We start from the raw sequence: 23,910 nt of genomic DNA, 5'->3' as shown, positions 1-23,910 counted from the left end.
ACAAAGGCTTCATCTCCCATTAGAAGTACAGACCAAAGCTTTTGTGGGCTACAACTGGGTATATTTCTAGTTTCAGTTCTCTGACATCTTACCTAACAATGTACTGAGTCAAAAGAGTTCGCCATTAATGAGAGGCGGGGGAGGGAAGGGAGAGAGAGAGAGAAGGCAGGGGTGTTGGAGGAGGAGGAGGAGGAGGAGGAGGAGAAAGGCAGAGGAAGGGAGAGAGGGAGGGTGGGTGAGGGGGGAGGGAGGAAGGGAGAGAGAAACAACCGTGGCTCTTAACTATCTTCACTACTGATTTACCCAATGACCTTTAGCAAGTACATTTCTCAAAACGTAATGAAAATGTTTTTTAATGCCCCCCACGTCCCCCCGTGACACTACATAACCTGTATCACATTCATATGCTCACACGACTCCAAGCAGAATGAGTATCGTAAAGGGTGTGTATTTGAGTGATGCCCGAACTAAGCCTTTTGGACTCTGTGACTTTAGGTAGGATCCATTTCCTTGGTGATTTTAAATGATGGTTTTGTCTTATTAGCCTGATGAAATCATGATTTTGGGGTAGAGTCCAAGGTCCCAGAGTTCTCTTTGGTCCTCCGTTTTGGACATGAATCATGGATCTGTGCTTCTAAACATTCAATTCCTCCTTCTCCCCCTCCGTCCCTTTCCCCCCACCATCTGTTTTGTTTAACGGATGAGATTTTTTAAATATAAGAGGAACATATGTAAGATTTTCTAAAACCCGCGTGCCAAATTAAGAAATTACCACACTGACAGTCGTTAGCAGTTTTCATAATTTAATGAAAAAGTATTGGTAAAAAGGTGACATTTGAAAAAAGACTGAATTTGTCTTGGAAAACTGGACTATATAAGACAAAATGAAAAAAAATTAACAAAAGAAGGTTAAGAGGTAATACTTCAAACAACAGCAAAATGTAGCAAATACATTTTGGGGCAATTGAAATTTACACAACTGAAGGCTCCTTCATTTACTTAGGAAAATCTTGTAAAAATATTACAACTATATTTCCCTGACTGAAGTTATTTTAGTCAATACTCTCCCCATGGCATTACATATGGAATTTGGCTGAAGCACTTTTTCAATGTTTGCTTTTCCTTGCACTCACTCAGAACCAAAAGGCATGGAAGGACTCGGGCTACTGGCCTCGAGCGGAACAGAAGGCCCCTATGGCAGAGCTCGGTTACCTCTTCCTTAGAGGGAAGGTGTCAAATTCACATCCACCCCAGCAGAGCTCAGAGGGAAAAGCACAGAAACCTAGTGCGTCCATAAGGAGGAACAGCCTTCCTCGTGTGGATGATTCTTAGCTGCTTCCACTCAAACAAAACACAGGACGCCTACCACACGTGCTCTGGCACGTTCACATGTGTACACAGGCATAAAAGAAACATTTTCAAGGTGGGGCCAAAGAGGAGGCAAAATACAGAAGTTTTCCAAAAGGGAGGAGAAAACACGGGACCCATTAACAAGGCTTCGAGAACAGAAGTGGGGACAGGAACGCCGCCGAGGCTCCCACACCGGGGGAGGGGACAGAGGGGCCCTGGCCTGCCCTTGGGCCACTGGTGCGCCCACTGCAGCTGGGCTGTTTGCTTTACCAGGAACCAACTTTAAAGATCGAAAAATGGCCTCTTTTTGTCTGAAAATTCCCACTATGCTTTCCCAAACCAGAAGAAAGAGAATATTAATTTAAGGCTAAGAAGAGAGAGCAGAGAATTATAGTCGGCTTCACATTTTAAAAACTGTAACATGTTCCCCTTCTTTTAAATGGGAAGCAGACGTGTTTTATCCCCCCCCCCCCCAAATGTAATTATTCTCTTCCTCCCACAAATTATTCAAGGCTGATTGTTTGGGAACAGGGTATAAGCAACTTCTGAAAAACGGCTCCAGCCTTTTTGTGTGGGGAACTGCCTCGGATTCAAAGTTGGTACAAAGCTAAATTATATCCATGTGTTAAACACATGCTTTCAAATTCTGTTTGACAATAAAAATCTGTTTCAAAATTAAAGCAGGTAAGAATACTTAACCTCTGTGCATCTTACTATATTTTAATTATACCTCAATAGAAACTTTATAAACATTAAAGCAGGTATACAAAAAACTGTCAGCCAAACTTACTTAAGTCAAACTGATTTGAAAACAAGAACACAAAACCCCTGACCTGGTACAAATCCTCCGGAATTGGTCTCACTTTGGGAAAGGCTCTGGGATCCCTCCCAAACGCCTAAGTGGAGAGAATCTGAGCATTTTCCTTGTACCTCTGTAAACACTATCCACAAGTTAGCCTCTCATGCTCGTTCGATGGGCCAAGTAGTTACAAGTGCGCCCCTGACCAGCAAGTCTAGGAACAGGCACTGGACACTTAAGAAGCATCAGGAGTATTGACTTGGTAGGTAAGATACTGCGAAAGGAGCTCAACCTTGTGCTGAGCCAAGGAAGAGGGTAGTGAATCTGACAGTATCTGAGATGTTGGTCCCTGGGCTCTCCCTGAAGCGGGTTTCCAGGTACCAATGGAGTTAGCAACTTCCTACATACAGACAGGAGCTGTGGGAGGTCACGTGCCGTAGCTTCAAAAGGGAAGTAGTTTTAGTGTCTGATAATCACGGTCTCTTGCAAATGCATTAACGATGCAAGGACTCTTAATACATATGTGCATCAACGTGGTAACAGGACTGGAGAGCTGTCCCAAAGTATTTACTGAGCAAGTACTCTGGGCCCAGCTGTTCTCAACAGCCTCTGGCAGAAAAGACTTCTGGACAATCTGTAATTCCTAGAATGTGCTTGCGAAAAGTAGACTTGAAGCAGTTTCAAAAACTGCAAGTCAATTCGCTGTGAAACGTTTTATTCTTTCACTACAGTTCCTCCTAAAGTACACTAGAATCCTTTTGGTGTGGGGGTCTGCCCCAGTGTATGGGGCGAAGGCAAAGACTGAGCTATTCTTGGAGGTTTCCGATCACCTTTGCATTGAACTGTGGGAAAGGGGATGTGTCTTGCTTTTACCGTGGCAATCCCGTCGAGAGTCGTGGGCAGGATTTTCCCTGTCCGAGCTAACTCTCCTTACCCTGACTTTCTCTTTATTCCCATCACTCTCTGCTTCTGAATCGCTCAGCTCCAAATCTGGGCAATACCCATCGTTTTCCTGATACGGAGCTCTCCCTGCAGACCGCCTCACAAGCTGCTTGCCCCAGAGCTGCTCCTTGGGGCTGACATTCTTGGTTGGCTTCACACAACACTGGAGGTCCTCCGTGGTCCTCACCCACCTGTTGGTGGCCTCCTTAAAGGACCTACTGAAGTGTTCCACGGTCGATTTTCTAAAGGCGCCCTGACTGGCCAAGTGGGAGCTGAGCATGGACTCCTGGTCACAGAACACCTCGCTTGAGCTGTCTTTTTGGGTGACATCTTCAGACCAGCTGCCCTCCAGGCCGTTGGATTTGGCAAGCTTGGAGGTAGACTGACTCTTCCCATTCCCGATGGAAGACTGGCCATGCAGGGCAGCCTGGAGGACCAGAGGCTTTCCCAGCGACTGCCCGTGGTAGAACTCCGGGGATGGAGTTCTCCAAGCAGGACTGGGGTCCTTTGCTTCACTTCTAGAGTGGGTGAGACTGGCCAGCAGACGGTTACTCTTGCTCTCTAGTGGATGTCTTGGGTACGATTTCATTCTCATTTCTAGTGACTCCTGAGGCACCTGCATGCTCCTTATACTGGGAACAGGGGAGCTGCTGGCAGGAGAGAGGGGTCCATGATCAGGCTCTGTGGAGCTGTTTCTGCAGTCTTCCGGGGCTGATCTCGGCATTTTTAACTTTAAGGTAATTCTTGGAGGCGGGTAGAACAATGAGTTTTCTAGTGTACTTGTCAAAGGAAGTCCTGAGATCAAAAAGACAGACTCATTTTAACAACTGCTTTAAATAACGGCGTATATGCTTATTACGGCACGGTGAGTTCACATACCCACTCTTCCAAATGTCTAACGGGCCCCTGACTTTGATGTGTATGTGCGTCACGGGATAGGAGCCGGAGGGGCTGAACTAGAGGCTGGGTGGGGTGGGGGCGGCTACAGGTGGGAAACTCAGCGGAGCCACTGCTTGTCGTGTGGCTCTCGACCTCTTCACCTCTGCCCTCCCAGGCTGTACAATGATCACAAAGACTAGTGTGCCACCTCCTACATCCCCATCTCTGCCCCCTTCCACTTCTGAAAAGAATGTCACTAGCAGTGGTTTGGAACAGGGTCTCCCTATTGGGGTGTCTGCGTGTGTGCAGGTGCGGGTATTGCACAGGACTCAGGATGTGCCTGAAAAGACATGTCAGACCCTACCCTCCAATCTCTCCCACCCTTCCCCCAAAGTCAAATCCAAACCCTCAAGAACACAGTATAGGTTCTGGTGGACGAAGAGCATGTGAGTATGTGTTTTAACTTGGCAACAGTAGAAATGGTAGCGGGTGGTTCCTGTGTACTTTATGCCTGTAACCTCAAATAGTCTCCTCACTGTGAATGTCCATTATCGAGGGGTGGGTGGGGCAGGTTTTGCGGTGGCAAGGCCAGCAGAAAAGAATCATGACATTCCTGCCAGTGGCCTGCTTTGGGCTCGGCCTGTGGAGTACTGGCAATCAGTTACCTGGTTCTGTCATCCTACGATCACTTTTAGAACAGATCTTCCTTTCTCTATTAGTTTGGGTGCTCTGAAATTAAAAAAGTACTTCTAAATAATTCCTCTTTGCATAGGGACTTAACTTTTCCCCGTGAGAGGATAACTATTAGGTAGTACCTGGGCAACAGGTGTTCCCTAAGGGTGCATGTTGAATACTCACAGCCCCCGTGTTGCTGCCACCTGCTGATACCACAAGCAGTTACGGGGCTGGCACCCACCAATCAGAAGCCACATGGCTTAGGGGACAATCTCCCTGGCACGCAGGGACCCTCCTGCCGTCCTTTGGTTTTCTTGGTCTTGCCCAGCACAGTGGCTTTGTGGCTGAGCAGCCCTGCCGCCTCCTGCTATAGCATTCTGCTGTGACCTAGGATACTTATAAACACCCCAGAGCCTTCGATGCCTACCTGACACCTCATTTCTGGGTGTTTCTCTCACTCTACGGCTGGCCCTTGGCCGGAGCTGGGTTCTGCGCACCCCACACACTGACTCCCGGCTGCCCAGGCTCTGCCGCCAACCTCGGTATTACAGGAGGTACAGGAGGGTTACAGATGTCACTGAATAGGACTGTCTTCGCAGCCGAGCTCCCCGTGCTTAGGGCACTGGAATTAGGCTCTCCTGTCTCTCTCGCTAAGCGGGCAGCATACCCTACAGGCAGGGATTCTGTCTTGTGGACTGCTCTACTTTCTTGCCCAGTTCTTAGTCCACAGCAGGTGCTCGACAAATATTAGTAAATAAGAGACAGAACCCAGATCTCCTAACTACTGGCTAAGGTTTTAACAAAATATCGTTAAGATGAGTAACCTTGGAGTTAAATGTTTTCTGGAAACTAGGATTAGGCCCTATTGTATGGATTTCTAAGTCAATCTGATGATTACAGAATAGCTCATGGCTTTAACTAGTGGCCCCTAATATCTGTCTGACACCTAGATTATCCGCCCCAGACCTGCAAGTCCCCCAACCCCACCTTGGGATTTCTTGCCTCATGAGTTGACAGCAAGATGGGCCATGTTACATCAGGGTTGGAGCAGAGCAAATGAGATATTCGACAAGAATTTTAAAAGATTTTTAAGTAAAACAACCGACGGAAAATTTAAATTGTTAAAATGGGATGAAATCAGAGTCTATATATTGCTTAGGACTTTTTTTTTCTTTTTTTAAAGTAGGCTCCATGCCCAGTGTGGAGCCTAACTCGGGGCTTGAATTCACATCCCTGAGATGGAGACCTGAGCTGAGATGAAGAGTCAGACGCTTAACCTGCTGAGCCACCCAGGTGCCCCAGGGCATCTTTAACATAAGGTTACCTGCAGCCATTTCCTGGTTGATAAGCTGGACTTGCAAACCGAAGATCTGTTCCTGTATTTTGTTTTGTGACAGTTTCAGCTTCTCTCGCCTGCTTATCATGTAGCACAGATTTCGCACCTGAAAGCCCAATCCCCGGCAAATAGAGATTTTTGTCATGTTACGTGAACCCGACAATTGAAATCGTTTAGCCAAAATTAAGGCAACTAAAACCAAGTGGGGGCACGGGGGCGGTGAGGAGAGAAGACAACACAAAACGCTGCATAAGGAGAGCCACTCTACGGGAAGTCACGTAGCATGGTCCGGCACGGGACCGTGGTTCCCACATTGATCGGCAGCACAAGAAAACGCTCCCAAGCCACCTCCTGAAACCTACTCTCCCTGCAGCGTGATGGGCTCGATGTTTATACGCACAGCCAAGTTGGGAAGACCGAATGATGATGTAGTGTTCTGGCCTTCCCTTTAAATTCCTGAATAAAACACTGGCGATGCTGGATCCAGTACAATTTTCTAATGAGCGCTGGACCAGCAGGATAAAGGTCTGCCGGACAGACTGACAGTGGTTTTTTGCTCACACCTCCTGCTCAGCCAAATCTCTACAGCCCCAAGGGTGCGATCCACGTGCTCCCATACTTCCCACCCCACCGGACCAATCATCCCACCTTTCTGTGCCCCAGTTTAGTCATCGGTAAATAGGGCTAACAACAGTACTTTCCTCACAGGCATGTTAGGATTAAATGAGTTAATATTTATGAAATGCTTCGAACAGTGTTGCCACATAGTAAGTGCTATCGATGTGTGACTTAAATTTTACAAAGTGAGCCAAATCTGTTCCCTTCCAGATTCTGGTAGCAGAGAGAAAAAACAAGCCATCTCTATAATTACACTTGATTATAAAATTCTGTAGGGTAAACACAGGGCCTAACTTATCTTTGAATAAGTGAGTTAAACTAAATTATCTGGTGTAGAGACTTTCAATCAGAGGCGATTCTGACCCCCAGGGAGCATTTGGTAATCTGGAACCATTTTCTGCTGTCATCATTTGGGTATGTGTTGGGAGGGGGATTGGCTACTGGGTAGAGGCCAGGGACGCTGTTCAACATCTTCCAGTGTTCCCCACGACAAAGGACAGTCCCCCCTACAATAAGGAACTAGCCAGCCCAAGATGTCACTAGTGCCGAGTTTGAGAAACTGCTTTTTCCTCAATAAAATGAATTCTTAACTCAGCCCACAGTCTCACGTGTCAGTAAAATAGAGCTGAGCCAATTTAGGCTCAACAGTGAATAAAAAGTAAACCAAATGAGAATTTATCTCAGATTTAAGCTTCATAAGCATGTAAGCGAGGGCTCTCCAATTCCCTTGAAAGTGACTGCCAAAAATTTAAACAGAGCCCAATGCTCGGGGCCACAATGTAATCAGAAGATAAGCAAGCACACAGAAGCCCACACTTTAAATGAGCTGACCTTTAAAAACAGAAATGAAACTGGAAGCGGGGCCTCCATTTCTATGCAGACTGAGACCTAAACAGTAGCCACAGCTGATCACCTTACCCTCTCTAGGTCTTGGCGTAGATGCATAAACATTCTCATGCGAGTGTGAATACTCTCCTCTTTTGGCTGCACCAGGCCATTTTCTTCATCCTGCTTCGGAGGAAATAATGGCTTATTGAAGTTACTTTTCCGTTTCAGTTTCCAGTAGTTATAGATAAAGTCCACAGCTAGCGTGGGCATCCCCAGTTCTGTGGCCACATCTTCCACGCGGACCAGGGAATAGAACTCCTCCTCCAGCTCCCGAAGCTTCTGCGCCCGCAGGCTGATTTTTTCACTTTTGGCCTGGCTCTGCTCAGTAGCCCTGTGCATGGGGTACTCGGCCTCCCTGAGCTTCTGCCTGTTTTGGCTGTGCTTGAGGCAGTATGACTTGAACTTCACTTCATCCCCCTCATCTAGGATGGTCTTCATCTCTAGGCTGTGCTCAAAGGCACAGGTGACGTGGAAGGCAGTGATGCAGCTTTTCACAGAGCACTGTAGGAAGAAAAGATGCGTTAAGGGGGCAGGGCTGGGGGGGGAAGGGGAACCGCATATCCCAGGGCTTAATGTGAGAGCTGCTCACGGGAAGCAGAGGTGAGGCAGGGAGAAAACTGGCCCTAAACGGACTATGACAGATGCTTTACAAGTAACTCAGGAAATCTGCTTGTATAGAAAACAGAAAGAAGAGGCAAAAAAAAAAAAAAAAAAAAAAAAAAAAAAAATTCAAACTCCCCTTTAGCTCGGGCCTGAAGTTTTTCTCAGAAGTCTTCCTTGGCTCCTGTGAAGAGTCATGCTGTACCTTCTCTGTGGCCCTCACGTCGCCTTATTATATGCTTCTATAGTAGTACTTTTTACAGTGTACCTACAGTATAGTGAGCGTCAGAACCCTGGCCAGAGCTCCTAAAGACAGAAGCCGTGTCATTCATCTTTGCATTGCCATCAACTATTGAACAATCAGGCGCTCAAGAAATGCTTGTAAACAAACAAAAGAAAAAACGAAGTCAATATTGTTGCCAGAGTATCTACTGGTTCTAAAAAGGTCCCAGGAACTCCAGTATCTAAGCAACCCAACTTCTTGAAATTGTTCTTATAGAGCTGTGCTGTCTAACATGGTAGCCAACTACCCGTAAGTAGCGATTTAAAATTTAATTACATATACAGTATGCACATGTAATTGGGGCGCCTGGGTGGCTCAGTCGGTTAAGTATCCGACTCTTGATTTCAGCTCAGGTGATGATCTGTTTGTGAGTTTGAGCCCCACGTTGGGCTCTATGCCGATAGTGCAGAACCTGCTTGGGATCCTCTCTCTCCCTCTTTCTCTGCCCCTCCCTCACTCTCGTAAGTGCGTGTGTGTGCACTTCCTCTCTCGCTCTCTCAAAGTAAGCTTAAAAAAATAAAACGATATACAATTAAAAATTCAATTCCTTAGCCACCCTAGCCACATTTCAATCATACTGGACAGCACAGACTTCCATCACTGCAGAACGTTCTAAGGAACATTAGGGCTACAGACAATCTGAAATTCAGTTTGTAATGTTTTGCCATTTATAGATGCAACACATTTGTTAAGTATCACTGCATAGCAGGTACTGAGGATTCATTTACAGGGCAACAGAGTAGGAAGAGCCGGCCCATGACTGCTGTACTCCTGTGTTTTAGTTAGTCTCAATTACCATTTGTTATGGTTACAATGCTATAGCTTTCCTTCCAAAGATTTTAAATACATGGGAGAGAAAGAAATGGAGGATTTGTTTCTAAAAATAGTGGAGAATTCCCATGGTGAAAGCCAAGTCTCAACTCTTTTGGAAGCCTGAGTCTGGAGGGCAGACTGCCGAATTAATTATATGTTGGGGGTTTGTGATAACTACAAATAGGGAATGACCTCAGATACAAATAAAGACTAAAAAATGCAAAACCTGACAGGTCTCCTTCTAATAGACGGAGAAATTCAACACCTAAGAGAATGCTGGCAACCATCAAAGCTTTAAAGGAGACAGATTGCATTTAAGCCAATTTTACAGGATAAAGAATTCCAGAGATGAAATATAATTCTAAGATCATCTTATCCAGCACCGCATTTATCACTGCTTGTACGTGCCTCTAGAGTCCCCGGTTTTCTACCTCCACTGCCCTGCCCCCCAACTCCTTCTACTTTTCAAGGAGGTGGTAATCTAGCCACTTAAACTACATTCCTAAGACAGCCCACCCCAGCTTTGGACAGTTCTATTGGAAAAGATTGTTACCTTACACTGAAATCTGTATCCTTAAAATGTCCACGTATTTGAAAGGCCTTATGATAATGAGGATGATGAAAGCCAAAAATGTACTTTTATCTGGGCACCTTGTGTTATCACTCGGCTAAGAAACTAGCCAGTCATTTAAAAAACAAGAAGCAAAAGGAATTCTTTAGCAGAAGATTAAAAGTGTTGGGTATAGTGCTCTTTTGCTGTTTAGTAACTGATAAAAATGTGGAAAGAGAAAGCAAAAGGACCGTGTCCTATTCAAGGGGATGAATGTGTAACATAAAACTACTACTGATCAGACGCTGAAAACAGACCATGTGTCTCAGGTCACATTTATAGACTGTGGAGACGTAAATATAAATTAGTCAAAATAAAAGACAATACACAAATAAGAACTGGGTGCTTAGATGAAAAATGGACTACGTCCTTACGGAACTGTGCCATAAAATCCATCTGGTCGCAAAAAAGGTCATTCTATGATGCTTATAGCTGAAGGTCGCTGTGTTTTGGTGGTAAAGGAGAAATGCCAACCAAGTTTTGGTGCCAAATACCTATTTATCTTTTTCCAAACACATACACTTGGAATATTCTAGTAAACAAAATGCCTTTATATATATACATCTATTTCTACTGTAACCACTTAAAGGTGACAGAGAAGGTATATATTATGCCCATTAAAATAACGCTTTATTGAGATACCAGAAAACTTTTTTTGTGCCAAAAAACTCACGACTTTTAAGTATACGTTTCAATGGTTTTAGCATGTTTACAGAGTTTTGCAACCATCACCACTACGTAATTCCAGTACATTTTCTTTTCTGGTGTTGTTTCAAGTTTTTATTCTAGTACATTTTCATTACCTCAAAAAAGAAATCTCACGCTTACCTGCAGTCACTTCCTGTTCCCAACCCCCGCCCCAAGCAACCACTCATCTATAGGCCTATTCTGGACACTTCACAAGGAGGGATCATACATGTGGCATCTGTGTCCGGTTTAGCATGTTCTCAAGGCTCATCCATGTCACAGCATGTATCAGAATTTCATTCTTTTAAAAATATGGGAGGGTGCCTGGGTGGCTTAGTTGGTTAAGCATTCGACTCTTGATTCTGGCTCAGGTTATGATCTCATGGTTCATGGGATTGAGCCCTGTGTTAGGCTCTGTGCTGAGGAGTGAGGAGCCTGCTTGGGATTCTCTTCCCCACCTCTCTCTCTGCCCCTCCCTAGCTGTGTGTGTGCTCCCTCAAAATAAATCAACTTAAAAAAAATTAAAATGTGGCTAAACGACATTCCATTGTATGACTATACCACATTTGTTTATCCATTCGTCACTTGATGGGGATTTGGGTCGTTTTCAGTTTTTGGCTATTAGGAAATAATGCTGCTATGAGCATTTGTGTACAAGTTTTTATGTAGGCATATGTTTTCGTTTCTCTTTGGGAAGGTGCATTAAAGGATTAACCTTGCCTAAAGAAAGGTTTGGCCCTTTGCCCCCAGCTACTAAGAGGTGACCTCTAAGCCTATGGAATGTCCTGACTTAGAAGAGTGTCTTTGTTTATCAGGGGTCCCTGGACCATGTCAGATAGCCTATGCTAACAATGTGATTTATGGTGGAGGCTTTGAGCCACATGGTATCAGCCTGACCTCTGGAGAGACTGGACACTAAGGTCAGCCATGCGGGTGGGTCACTTGTGTCTAAGCTGCCAACTCCTAATACAATCACTGAACGCTAAGACTTGGGTGAGCTTCCCTGGTTGGCAATACTCTGTGTATCATCACACGTCCCTGGGGGGGGAGAAATAAGCACTGTCCACAAGACTCCACTTGGGGAGGACAACTGGAAGCTCCATGCCTACTCTCTCCTGGACCCCTGTCCTATGTGCTTCTTCCCCTTGTTTTTAATCTGCATCCTTCCTTTCACTGTAATAAACTGTAACCACTAGAATGGCTTTTCTGAGTTCTTTGAGTCCTTCTAGTGAATCATTGAACCTGAGGGGGGGTCTTGGACACCTCTTCAACTGCAAGTATATGCTTTGAAGTGGAATTGCTAGCTCATATGATAATTCTACATCTGACTTAAAACAATTTTTTTAATGTTTATTTTTGAGAGGCAGAGAGAGACAGAGCACAAGTGGGGGAGGGTCAGAGAGAGAGAATGAGACACAGAATCCAAATCCAGGCTCCAAGCTGTCAGCACAGAGCCCGATGCGGGGCTCAAGCCCAAGGACCGCAAGATCATGACCTGAGCTGAAGTCAGATACGTAACTGACTGAGCCACCCAGGCGCTCTTACATCTAACTTTCTGAGAAATTGCCAAACTGTTTTCCATAGTGGCTGCACATTTTATATCCCCACCAGTAAAGCACGAAGGTTCCAATTTCTCCACATTGTTATTGCCTGCCTTAAAATTTTTTTTTTTTATTTTATTAAAAAAATTTTTTTTTAATTTTAGAGAGAGAGAATAGGGGAGAGGGGGCAGAGGGAGAGAGAGAATCTTTTTCTTATTTTAAAAAAATTTTTAAAGTTTATTTTTATTTATTTTGAGAGAGAGAGAGAGAGAGAGAGAGAGAGAGCGCGCGTGCGCGCGAGTGGGAGAAAGGCAGAGAGACGGAGAGACAGAATCCCAAGCAGGCTCCATGCTGTCAGGACAGAGCCCAACATGGGGCTCGAACTCATGAACTCTGAGCTCATGATCTGAGCCAAAGTCAAGACTCAGATTCCCAATGGACTGAGACACCCAGGTGCCCCTAATTTTGTTTTTGAGAGAATCTTTGTTTTGGGGGGAGAGCGAGCACAAGTGAGGGGCAGAGAGAGAGAGACAGAGAGAAGCGGGGCTCGCCCAAAGTGTGGTTCATGCTTACCTGAAGTGGGGCACGAGCTCACCCAATGTGTGACACTTGTACTCATGAACTGTGAGAACATGACCTGAGCCAAAATCAGATGCTTAATGACTGAGTCACCCAGACGCCGGGGAGAGAGAGAGAGAGAGAGAGAGAGAGAGAGAGAGAGAGAGAGAGAGAGAGATCTTAAGCAGGCTCCACGCTCAGCACGGAGCCCGACGCAGGGCTTGATTCTACCACCCTGGGATCCCACCACCTTTTTGATTATTATCACCCTAGTGAGTATGAAGTAGTATTTCACTGTAGTTTATGTATCTTTAAAGGAGGAAAAGGAATAGTTTTCTGTATATTTTTCAGAAACTGTAGAAAAGAAATGAGTTGGGAAATATTTTGTCACCCCCAAAAAGAACATAGCGTGTCCTCCTCAAAAGGGGATGACACATGCCTGGAACCCCAAGGACGTGGTCCATATGTCCTCAGCAGTTCCTGTCTCGCTGCAGGACAGTGTCCATTTGGTTGTCTTTAATCCCCAATAATCTGTGAACAGACAAATGGGTGGTACCACAGCAATTCTGTCAAAACTGTGTCACTGAAACAATGTCCTAAATGGTTCAAGCCAGCCTACCAAACTTCCTCCAGCCACTGTATATTTAAACTCCGGCACCAACACTGGCCATCAGCCCTTCTCACCTGTCGTCCCTAAGGGTCTGCAAGGTCTGAGGGGAGATGTCACTTCAGTGTTAGTTAACTTTTCCTGTGTTTATATCTGGCCTCCCCTAATAGACGCCCAACTCCTGAAGGCAGGGGCCAGAAATGCCTTAGAATAAGAACAGTGTGTACTGAACCAAATTTGGAATATTTGAAAAAAATATTCAATGTAGTCACTGAGTGGGCCTCCTTGCATTCCCCCACTTGTTGCCAATTTTCATTTGTTGTACCAAATGTTTGAGGATTCTACTACTCAGTCTGGCTGGATGAGTGCTACGGCTGTCCATCGGCAAAGTCAGATGGACTCCTGAGAATAACAAATGAAGAACAAAACAAGTACAATTACTTTCACCGCTAACATTTACTGAGTATTTGCTATCTGTTAGGTACCGCACTGGACTCTTTACCACCTTTATTAAGTAGGTACTATTATCATTTCCATTTAGAGATATGAAAACTGAAGCACAGATATGGCAGGTAACTTCCTTAAGATGGTATAAAAAGCAAGGGGGTGGAGTCGGGCTCCAAAGGTCATATGTTTAACCACTGTTCTTTCTTTCCTCTTAGGGAGAACCTAAAGCATCTGGCTCTAGGCTGAAGGGGGCTTGAACATAAAACATGTGAGGACCCTACAGGAATTCCGGAAAGCCAGCTGTCAGAGGGACTGTGTTCAAAGTCTAGGCAAAATACAGAGCTGTCTGAGGGCATCTCATTTGAACCCAGTCTTTATGATCTGGTTCAGGATTATCAGAAGACTTCATGCTCAGGAGAAAGGTTCTAGCTTCCAGATATGGAAGCTATAGATACTAGCTAGTTTAGACCCCCAAACCCACCAGTGTTGGATTCTATCCTTCCCCAGGGAATGTTCCTAAATCAAAAGAAGAGAATAGTTGCATGTATTCCCACTGTTGGAAGACAGGAAGAATAAACACAATTCACGGATAGTTAAGAAATTTCCAGAAAGAGTTAATAAAGCAAAATACCCCAAATAGGTTACTAATCACAAAGACCCTTAAATAAACTTCCCAAGAACAATGAGGCTAATAAAACTTGACCCCTACTGGGGCGCCTGGGTGGCTCGGTTGGTTGGGCGTCCGACTTCGGCTCAGGTCATGATCTCACGGTCCGTGAGTCTGAGCCCCGCGTCGGGCTCTGTGCTGACCGCTCAGAGCCTGGAGCCTGTTTCGGATTCTGTGTCTCCCTCTCTCTCTGCCCCTCCCCTGTTCATGCTCTGTCTCTGTCTCAAAAATAAATACACATTAAAAAAAAAAACCTGACCCCTACTGAATTACTGTATTTGGTTACTGTGTTTTTGATTCACATACAGGGAACAAGATGTTAAATTACTAATGAGTTTGGAATTAACTTTACTTAGTGGTGGTTTGAAAGGAAAAAAAAAAGGTTTTGGTCTTTCTTCCCCACCAGAAAACCAGATGTCAACCATGGAAAACAAAGGCCATTCTATTCGTATAAGTAGAATGTAGGTGGAAAAAAATACACACTTCAGCATATCACCTGAAGTTCATTCCCTCTCACCTAGAGGGAGGGTCTTTCATACAGCCCGGTACTCACACCACACTTCCCCGAACCATAAAACTATTTCACACCTCTTCTCTTCTCAAACCTCTGGACCTCACTCTCAGCTGCTGATCCTGCTTCCTACCTCACTGAGGAAATTAAAACACTTGAAAGAGTGCTCCTGCAGATTCCCATCGACACATCTACTTAATACTGCACCTACACTCTACTTTCAAGGCTGTTACCAGGGAAGAACTATCAGCGCTCCTGCCCAAGGCCACCCCTCCGTCGCACACTTCACGCCACCCTCTCTCACCTACTGAAAACCGCACTCCAGCAGTTTTTCCTCTGCACTGGATCACGGCCTTTCACGCAAGTCCTAGATGTTAGCAAGTATACACACAGACTTGGTATTTCTTCTAACCTTAAAGGAAAGACCTCTTTACCCCACTTTTTCAAACTGTTCCTCCCTTCCTTCTTTGCCCTGACCTTTAGTGACGTAGCTTTTGCTGTCACTACTGCACCTAGACTGTTCCTCCCGACCACCAATAATCACGTTTGCTACATTTAGGGGTCAATCTGTAGTCCTCATCTTACTTCAGTAGCCTCTTTCCGCCACAGATCTTTCCCTCTCCTTGAAATGCTTTCTTCTCTTGATTTAGAGGCTGCTACACACTCTCAGTTTTCCTCCCGTCTCCCTGCGGGCTTCTTCTTCCCCATCTCCTCTGCTGCTTCTTCCGCCTCTGCTGGACTTCTTCACGCCGGAATGCTTCAAGGCCCAGGGCTTGGTATTGTTCTCCCCTCTATCTACACTCACTCGCTCGGCGATCCTCCCCGGTCCAGGCTGAAGCCGTCTATAGGCCACTGGCTCCCAAATGCAGGTCTGCAGTCCAGGCTTCCTCCCAAACTCCACACTCACACAGACACCTGCCAGCTTGACATTTCCACAGGATGTCAAGTAGATACCTCAAACCTAAGTGTCTAAAACCGGACTCATCATCTCTTCCCCCAAATCTGTTCTCCTGCAGATTTCCCCGTTCAGTTTGTGGCAACTTCACCCTTCCCACCATTTGGGCCCCAAACTTGGAAGCATCCCCAACTCCTATCCTTCTCTCATATCTCATATCTGATTCAGTCAATCCTGTTGGCTCTCCCTTCAATGTTCACCCAGAATCTTATCACTTTTCACCGCCTCCAGGGCTACCACTCCAGTCAAAGCCACTATCACCTCTCATGGATTCCTGTAACAGCCTCCTAACTGCTTTTCCTCTTTCTAACCTTCCCTTCCTAGTCTATTCTAAATACAGCAGCCGGAGCCTATTTTTGTTTTTAACGTTTTTAAAAAAATTTTTTGAGAGAGATAGAGCTTGAGCAGGGGAGGGGCGGAGAGAGAGGGAGACACAGAATCCAAAGCAGGTTCCAGGCTTTGAGCTGTCAGCACGGAGCCTGACGCGAAGCTTGAACCCATCAGCCATGAGATCATGACTTGAGCCGAAGTTGGACACTTAACTGACTGGGCACCCAGGCGCCCCAGTCTGTTTTTTGTTTTTCACCTTTTACTATGGAAATTTAAAAACCTATATAATAGCATAGAGAATACTATACTAACCCCCATATACCCATCGCCCAGCTTCAATAACAATTAATGTATGACCAATCTTATTTCATCTTTCTTTAACCTCCCATAGCACACTGCCCCCTGGATTATTTTGAAGCAAGTACTAGACATATCATTCCACAGAGTGATCCCTTAAAAACATAAATCAAATTATGTCACCTGTCTGCTCGAAGCCTGCCAATGATTCCCCCTTAAGCTCTGAGTGAAAACAAAAGATTTCATGAGAGCCCCGGGGGCTGGCAAACTATGGCCCACAGACCACATGCAGCAGCTGTTTTTGTGTGGTCCAAGAGCTAAGAATGGCAGCTTAGGATGTTTTTACATTTTTAAATGATGTAAAAAACAAAAATAAGAATATTTCAGGGCGCCTGGGTGGCTCAGTCCATTAAGCATCTGACTTCAGCTCAGGTCATGATTTCACAGATTGTGAGTTCGAGCCCCTCATAGGGCTCTGTGCTGACAGCTCAGAGCCTGGAGTCCACTTCAAGTTCTGTGTCTCCCTTTCTCTCTGCCTCTCCCCCACTCACACTCGGCCTCTCTCTCTCTCTCTCAAAAATAAATATTAAAAAATTAAAAAAATAAGAGCATTTTATGACATGTGAACGAATATGAAATTTAAATTTTAGAGTCCATAATGTTTTACTGGAATAAAGCCATGTTCATTTGCTAAGTATAGTCTCTGGCTGTCTTTGTGCTCAAGGCAGAATTGAGTAGTTGTGTTAGAGACTATATGACCTGCAAAGCCTAAAGTGTTTATTATCTGGCCATTTATAGAAAAAAAAACCCCTGCTTACTTTTACCTTAACCAGTCAAGTCCCCATATGATCTCTCTGATATTCACACACTCCATTCCAGCCTCATTGGCCTCTTTCCTGTCGCTCAAACAGGCCAGACACACCTCCCATCTCAGAGCCTTTGTACTGGCTGATCCCTCTGCCTGGAATATTTTTACCCAAAATAACTGTGTCGTTTTCTCTCACCTTCAAGTCTTTTCTCAAATGTCACCTCTATGAGTCCTACTCTGACCACTCGTTTTAAACAAACCTGTGACACATGCCGCCTGTCCCACACTCTCCCTCTTCCCGCCATACTCCACATTCTTCCTTTCCAGAGCACTTGCCATTTTCTAAACGCTATTTAATATCTATTTCTTATTCTCTATTTCTCCCAACTCAAATGTGAGTTCTTTGTTGGCTCACTGAGAAATCCCAAGTGCCTAGAACAGTGCCTGGCACACAATCAGGCGCTCAAATATTCCTTATAAGGAATTACACAAATGTAATTCCTTGTAAGAAAATTACGAGTCTTAATTTAGTAAGGTCTTTACAAAATACAGACTCGAAACTCTAATAAAAATAAGAACGATTGCCCTGAAGATGAAAAACCGACTCTAGAATGTTTTATCCATCCATCAACCTAATATTTACTGTCTGTCCGCCATGTCAGGGGTTGGGGGATCGAAGGAGGAAACAGTCTGAGCTCACAGTCTATAAGGGAAGATAAAACTCAGATAAATAACTCAGACAATGTGGCAGAATGTGGTAATGTGGGGCTGTAATGCAAATTCAGGTCGGCTAAGGTTAAGGCCAGTGTTCTCTCTCCACAGTCATGCCACCAATTACTAACTATTCTAAAAAACCATCCCTTGAAATAGCAAAGATAGGAGAAAAATGCAGGTACCACAATAATGAAAATAAGTAAATTAATGGATATAAATTCAATGTGCTATTATAAAAGGACTACTAATAATTATAAAAACACGGAAAATCTTTTCTTGTTTTAGTGGGGAGAATGCATGTTATAAACAAATCTATGATACCATTAAGTATGGATATATTTATTCAGTAAGCACTAACTGAACACTGACAACGGGCAGGCACACTCTCCTTTGTGCTAGGGGCAATCCATGGAAGAGTGATGTACAACCTTGGCCGCCGAGGGGCTCACATATGAGAAACAACCGGGAGAGAACTTAGGAAAACCTAAACAGGCAATGTATTATGGTAGTAGACCCCGTGGGAATAGTTTTCCCTCAAGTTTTTCTCCTTTGTAACTGCTGTAGTTAACTAGTATCAGCAGGAAAAAGTTAAAAAAAGCAGGACAAAGTACCCAATTCTGTCAGGTGTAAAAATGAACTTAAAAAATTAAAAGGGCCTTTGGGGTCCATATTGTGTTCTTTAAAGAAAAAATTTTTTAACGTTTATTCAGTTTTTCAGAGAGAGAGAGAGAGAGAGAGCGAGAGAGAGAGAGCGAGCCAGCATGAATGGGGGAGGGGAAAAGAGAGAGAGAGACACAGAATCCGAAGCAGGCTCCAGGCTCCGGGCCATCAGCACAGAGCCTGACGCAGGGCTCGAACTCACGAACTGTGAGATCATGACCTGAGCTGAGGTCGGCCGCTTAACTGACTGAGCCACCCAGGTGCTCCCATATTGTGTTCTTCAAATACCATTTCCCAGTAAATGAACCAAGGTTATTCTGAGGAGTCGCTGATCCCGGGTCTGTAGCAAGAAATCTACAAGATGAGCCAGACAGCAAGAAACTTCATGAAATACCTACAGCCACTGTCCCTAAGCTATAACATCATAAGGCCCCTTTTCTGTGAAGAAGCTTAGCAGGCAAATCTAACTCCAACCAATCTGTAGCTCCTATGCAGGAGGCCTGGGGAGTAGAAGGGTCAACCGTTCTGCCTTTCCTGGAGATAACTGGCCTCTCCCAGTCTCATCGACCACCCAACTGCTGCTGTTGGGCACACCAGCTACTACTTCTACTTTATGCAGCTGAATTCCTATACCACAGACGTCTCAGAAAACTTTACTTGTACTACTGTATGCAACATATGTGCCTGTGAGCAGGACTTTCAGGCCTATCCACCAGGATTTATCTATTCAGATGCATCTTTCCCTTCCAAATTGAGTTGTACTTAGTTCAGCAGCAGAGTCATTGGTTAAATCATCCTGGAACCTGGGCCTGGTTGTTTTAGATCTATGGCTTGTTTCTACCCAGGATGGTATCATCTAGCTTCAGAAATCACCTAATTCATCAGATCCGACAGCAAAGGATGGAAGTTAACTACCACTATGAATGAAAAGAATAAGCTGAAGGGTCCAGAGGCAACATCTGAAAAAAAAAACAAAAACCGCTCCAGAAATGGTCTGTACCATGGCAGAGCCCCTGTGAGGAGGAGTGAGTGGGGGGCCTCCCGAGTAAACTTTCAGTTAAGAGGCTGCTCTCACTGGGATGTTGAGTCTGGCCAGTTCAGTGGTACCCACCCCACCACTTCTCTCAGTGACTTACCTGAATACAGGCCCCTGTCTTCACCTTGCAGAGGCTGCAAACTAAGGCCCATCGACTGGGTGGAATGTGGGACACCTTGGTGATTGGTTCCATCCTCTCAGGACAAGCAATGCTGACCTATAAATAAAACACCACCATAAGGCAGAGGCACCAAGGCATTCCAGAAGTACCTTTCACAAGCCACAAATGATGTTATGTGATGCTCAGGCCATCAAGACAATGAGGTGGGCCACATCTCTTAAGGTTACTATGGAACCAAGAATAAATAAAACCTGTCTCTAGCCACTGCTCAGACCTCTGATCATTTCCAGTAACGGACATGACTCATATATAGGATGAGAGGGCAGGAGTGGAGGCTAGGCATGGTTACCTTAATGAATCCAAGATACATATCTACACTTTACTTAGGAACCAAAGAAAGCCACTAAGGAACGGAATTAAAATTCACAAGATCTAGCATCTATTGTCTGTTAGAGATGGTGCCACATGCCTCGTTTTGTCATTTAATCAACTGAGGATGAAAAACAGGCAGTGACAAGCCTTTCAGTTTGGTTTATAAAGAATCATGATATTGTTGCAAAGTCACAGCAATCTGTGTAATGAAGAGGTCGCAGCATGTAAGTAGGAAGGATGGGGATGGTAACATTTTCAAACCATGGTCTTTTAAATCATGTAACCATCATCAGTTTGCTCTACTGTCTCAGCCAAAGTAGCTTCAAAGTGAAATTAGTCTTTGGGAGAGTGCTGAAAGGAAAGAATGCTTTAACAAAAGATGGAAAACAGTTTTTTCCATATGAAAACAAGGGGTCAAACAACTTCTGATAAAAAGTGTTCTCCCTCTCGCTTACAAATGTGTACAGGAGTTTCCAAGAGAGATACAACTTTAAAAAGTGAAGGACTTTGAATAAGGCTGGTTAAACTAGTACAAGTTCTACCCACATGCAGAAACTAACAGTAGAAAGATCACAGAGATCTTGAGCAGCCCAAAAGGTACTAAAAACAACCGTAATAAGCAATGTCAACAGGTAAGACAGCTTCCTTCCTTCCTTTTTCTTTCCCTTTCTTTCTTTTCTTTTCTTTCTATATTTTAGAGAGAGCGAGAATGTGAGCAGGGGAGGGGGGCAGAGGGAAAGAGAGAATCCCAAGCAGGCCATGCTCAGCATGGAGCGCAATGCAGGGCTTGATCCCACAACCCTGGGATCATGACCTGAGCTGAAATCAAGATTGGATGCTCAACCGACTGAGCCACCCAGGAGCCCCGGCTCCTTTTATTTTTAAAGGACTCTTCCTGAGTCATGTTCTAGACTCTTATATGCTGAGAGCGCCTGCTCTATTAGTTGGGACATTTGCTGCTGGAGACCAGTCACTCTCAGGCCAGAAACCTGAGAGTTCATGTCAGTCTATGAGCTGGACATTCTCAGTAAGAAAAAGGAACCATTATCCAAATATTAAAAAAAATACTTATTCCTATATCCATAAGAATACTGTAGTATTTATCGAGGACTTTCAGTTTAACTATGTGACTCTAAGCTCAATTGTTAGATAGTTAACTCCCCTGGAACTGTCATTAACAAGAATAAAGCCAGGGAAGTTTGTTTGTTTATTTTTTCATTTGATTTTTTGAAGTAATCTCTACACCCAACGTGGGCCTCGAACTTATAACCTGGAAATCAAGAGTCGCATTCTCTACTCACTGGGCCAGCCAGGTGCCAGGAAGTTTTAAGGGAGAATGAATTACTGATACAGTATCATCAGCTTTCCCATGAACTGAATTCTAAAGTCTCTCTTGTTTTGCAGTTAACAAATGTGCTGGCTTGGATAGGGGTTGGGGAAAGAGGATGTGCGTGGGATGTTTAAACAGGTTAAAAAAAAAAAAGAGCAGCCATAAGTAAGAAGAAGTAATGTTTGGAAGCCCTTTTTAATCGATTTTGTGAGCACACAGCCTCTTATGAAATATCAGCAACTGAAGGACCAGATTAAATAGTTAGGGATGGAGTTCTGAACAAAGAGGCTCTTAGACAAATGTTGAGTCTAAGCTCTGAAAACAGCTTCAAAAATCAGGGGCGCCTGGGTGGCTCACTTGGTTGATTTCAGCTCAGGTCATGATCCCAGGGTCATGGGACCAAGCCCCGCACTGGGCTCCATGCTGACCATGGAGCTTGCTTAAGATTCATATTCATTCATTCATTCTCTCTCTCTCTCTCTCTCTCTCTCTCTCTCCCCTCGCCCCTCTATTCTACTCGTGCTCCCTCTCTTTAATAAAAAAAAAAAACATTAAAAAAAGGCTTCAAAAATCAAAGGGCAACCATCATAGTGGGCAAAAGAGGTAATGCTCACTTCATCCAGAATAACCTAAAACTGGAAACAACGGAAGTGTCCATTAAAGGAGAATGGATAAATAAATCATGGTAGATCAATGCAACAGAATACTCCTCAGCAAGAAACAAATGAGTACTGATCCATACTACAACATGGAGTGCTGGCAGACAGGAAAGAGTGCATACTGTATGATTCCATTTACAGGAAATTCAAAAACAGATTAATCTATAGTGATAGTAATCAAAATGGTAATAGGGGCCCAAATAGGGACTGGAAAGCAGGTATGAGGGATCCTTCTGGGGTGTTCTATGTCTACTTCTGAGGTGTTCCTTGTCTTGGTCTGGGTTGTGGTTACAGATATGTATAAAAGTCATGAAATTGTACACTTAGTATTTGGTATTTTAAGTGTAAGTTGCACCTTAAAAAAATCTGCTCATATCCTGGCTCTCTTCTCATACAAAGTCATTCACTACCACTGGTGGCACCATCTATAAATTAATCAGCGTGGGCTTCCATGCTCACATGCATCCAAGAAGGGTGTGAGAGAGCTCAAGTGGAAGCATTATCACCTCAGGAGCAGGAGCAGGAATGAAGCATCTCCATGAAGCCTGAGTCGGTCTGAATGCCATGGGAAACAGGTGCACCTGGAGCAAATGGGCTCAAGCCTGGATGAGTCTTACCTCTGGAATCCACAGGGCACAGCTGACATGAGCCCATTTAGTCCCTGTCCTGGTAGTCTTCATGGCCCCACCTCTCTTTGGACATAACAGACACTGTGGATGAATGCCAAGGACACAGGAACGACACAGCCAGCTGCCTTCTGGGACCTTGAGGATGCCGTAGCAGGCCTGGAGGCACGAGCAGGAGAGGGGAGAATGGTTAGCATCTTTTCAGCAGGGCTGATGTCTGCTCTGGTGCAGTCACAGAATACTCTCTGCTTTTAGGAGAAAGGCAAATAAGGCCCCAAAAGCTCATATCCAGGATTTAGTAATTTTAAAACACTTAAAAAAAAAAAAAAGGCACCTTCCAGCATCTAAGATCAGCATGTCTGTCTACGAGAACTGACTTTAAGGACAATAGAGTAAGACTAGAAGGAAATACATACAAAAAGGCTGGCCCAACTGTTATTGAGTTTGGGGATTACATACTTCTTTTCTTTTCTGCCTCTGTTTTCTAAAGCTTCTTCAAAATTATGTATTATACTTAGTCATACACTAACGGAGTAACTTCTACATGTCATGTACTGTTGTAATTAAGAAAAAAGTGCTGAAAAAGAAACAGAATGAAACTTTTGTGGAGCAAATGAGCTAATGCTTCAAGAGCCTAACAGAACCTGGTGTATAAAAAGCACTCAGCAAATCACAGCAATTACTTGCTTGGGTTGAAGAAAAACGGACTTGTGAATGAATCCTGAATTGAAGAGAATATCAGACTAATCACAATACTCCACAGAGTTCTAGAAGCTGCTTCAAATCTTTCATGGAATGAATTTGGACAAATAAATGCACTACTGGTGGGGGAGTGGGGGTTAGTTTGGAAAACATTCTAGATTTCCTTTTTTACTACCTCCAATCTCGCCCGCCCATCCTTCCCCTCTTTACTGCTCTACTCTCACCATTAAAGACTAAACCTGGGGGGCCTCCTGGATCCCCATGTGGCCTGGCAAACTTTCCACCGCTGACTGATTCACCATGGCAACTTCAAAATCTGTACGTACCCCAGGAGGTTCAGCCATAGCTCGGATTCAGGTTCCAACAGTTACTATCGTGTTACCCCTCAACTGGCTCCTTTTCCAAACTCTCTCTATCCATATCACCACCATGCTTCCCAGCTTCCAGATCCGAAATTCCTGTACTCATATTATGCACTTCCTTTCATCC

At 44.5% G+C, this 23,910-nt stretch overlaps 1 protein-coding gene across 6 annotated transcripts in view; it reads right to left on the bottom strand.

Annotated features, from left to right (window-relative positions):
- Nucleotides 1-786: 786 nt before the first annotated feature.
- The window catches only part of JADE3 (jade family PHD finger 3), a 135,551-nt gene continuing 112,427 nt past the window's right edge, over nucleotides 787-23,910 (bottom strand). For 4 of the 6 annotated variants that reach the window (XM_027053956.2, XM_027053955.2, XM_027053954.2 and 1 more), the window contains 5 exons: nucleotides 22,711-22,878; nucleotides 19,712-19,828; nucleotides 7,518-7,988; nucleotides 5,970-6,087; nucleotides 2,053-3,886 (listed from right to left, as the gene is read on the bottom strand). In XM_027053956.2, coding sequence (XP_026909757.1) covers nucleotides 2,976-3,886; nucleotides 5,970-6,087; nucleotides 7,518-7,988; nucleotides 19,712-19,828; nucleotides 22,711-22,878 — 1,785 coding nt within the window. In that variant the 3' untranslated portion in view covers nucleotides 2,053-2,975. Of the gene's footprint in view, nucleotides 3,887-4,635; nucleotides 4,700-5,969; nucleotides 6,088-7,517; nucleotides 7,989-19,711; nucleotides 19,829-22,710; nucleotides 22,879-23,910 lie in introns of all 6 variants that reach the window. The other 2 variants (XR_008290097.1, XM_053202260.1) reach the window with 2 other exon arrangements.

This window comes from Acinonyx jubatus, chromosome X (genome assembly GCF_027475565.1).
Source record: "Acinonyx jubatus isolate Ajub_Pintada_27869175 chromosome X, VMU_Ajub_asm_v1.0, whole genome shotgun sequence".
Lineage (NCBI taxonomy): Eukaryota > Metazoa > Chordata > Mammalia > Carnivora > Felidae > Acinonyx > Acinonyx jubatus.
This window is presented reverse-complemented; position numbering and strand designations above follow the sequence as displayed.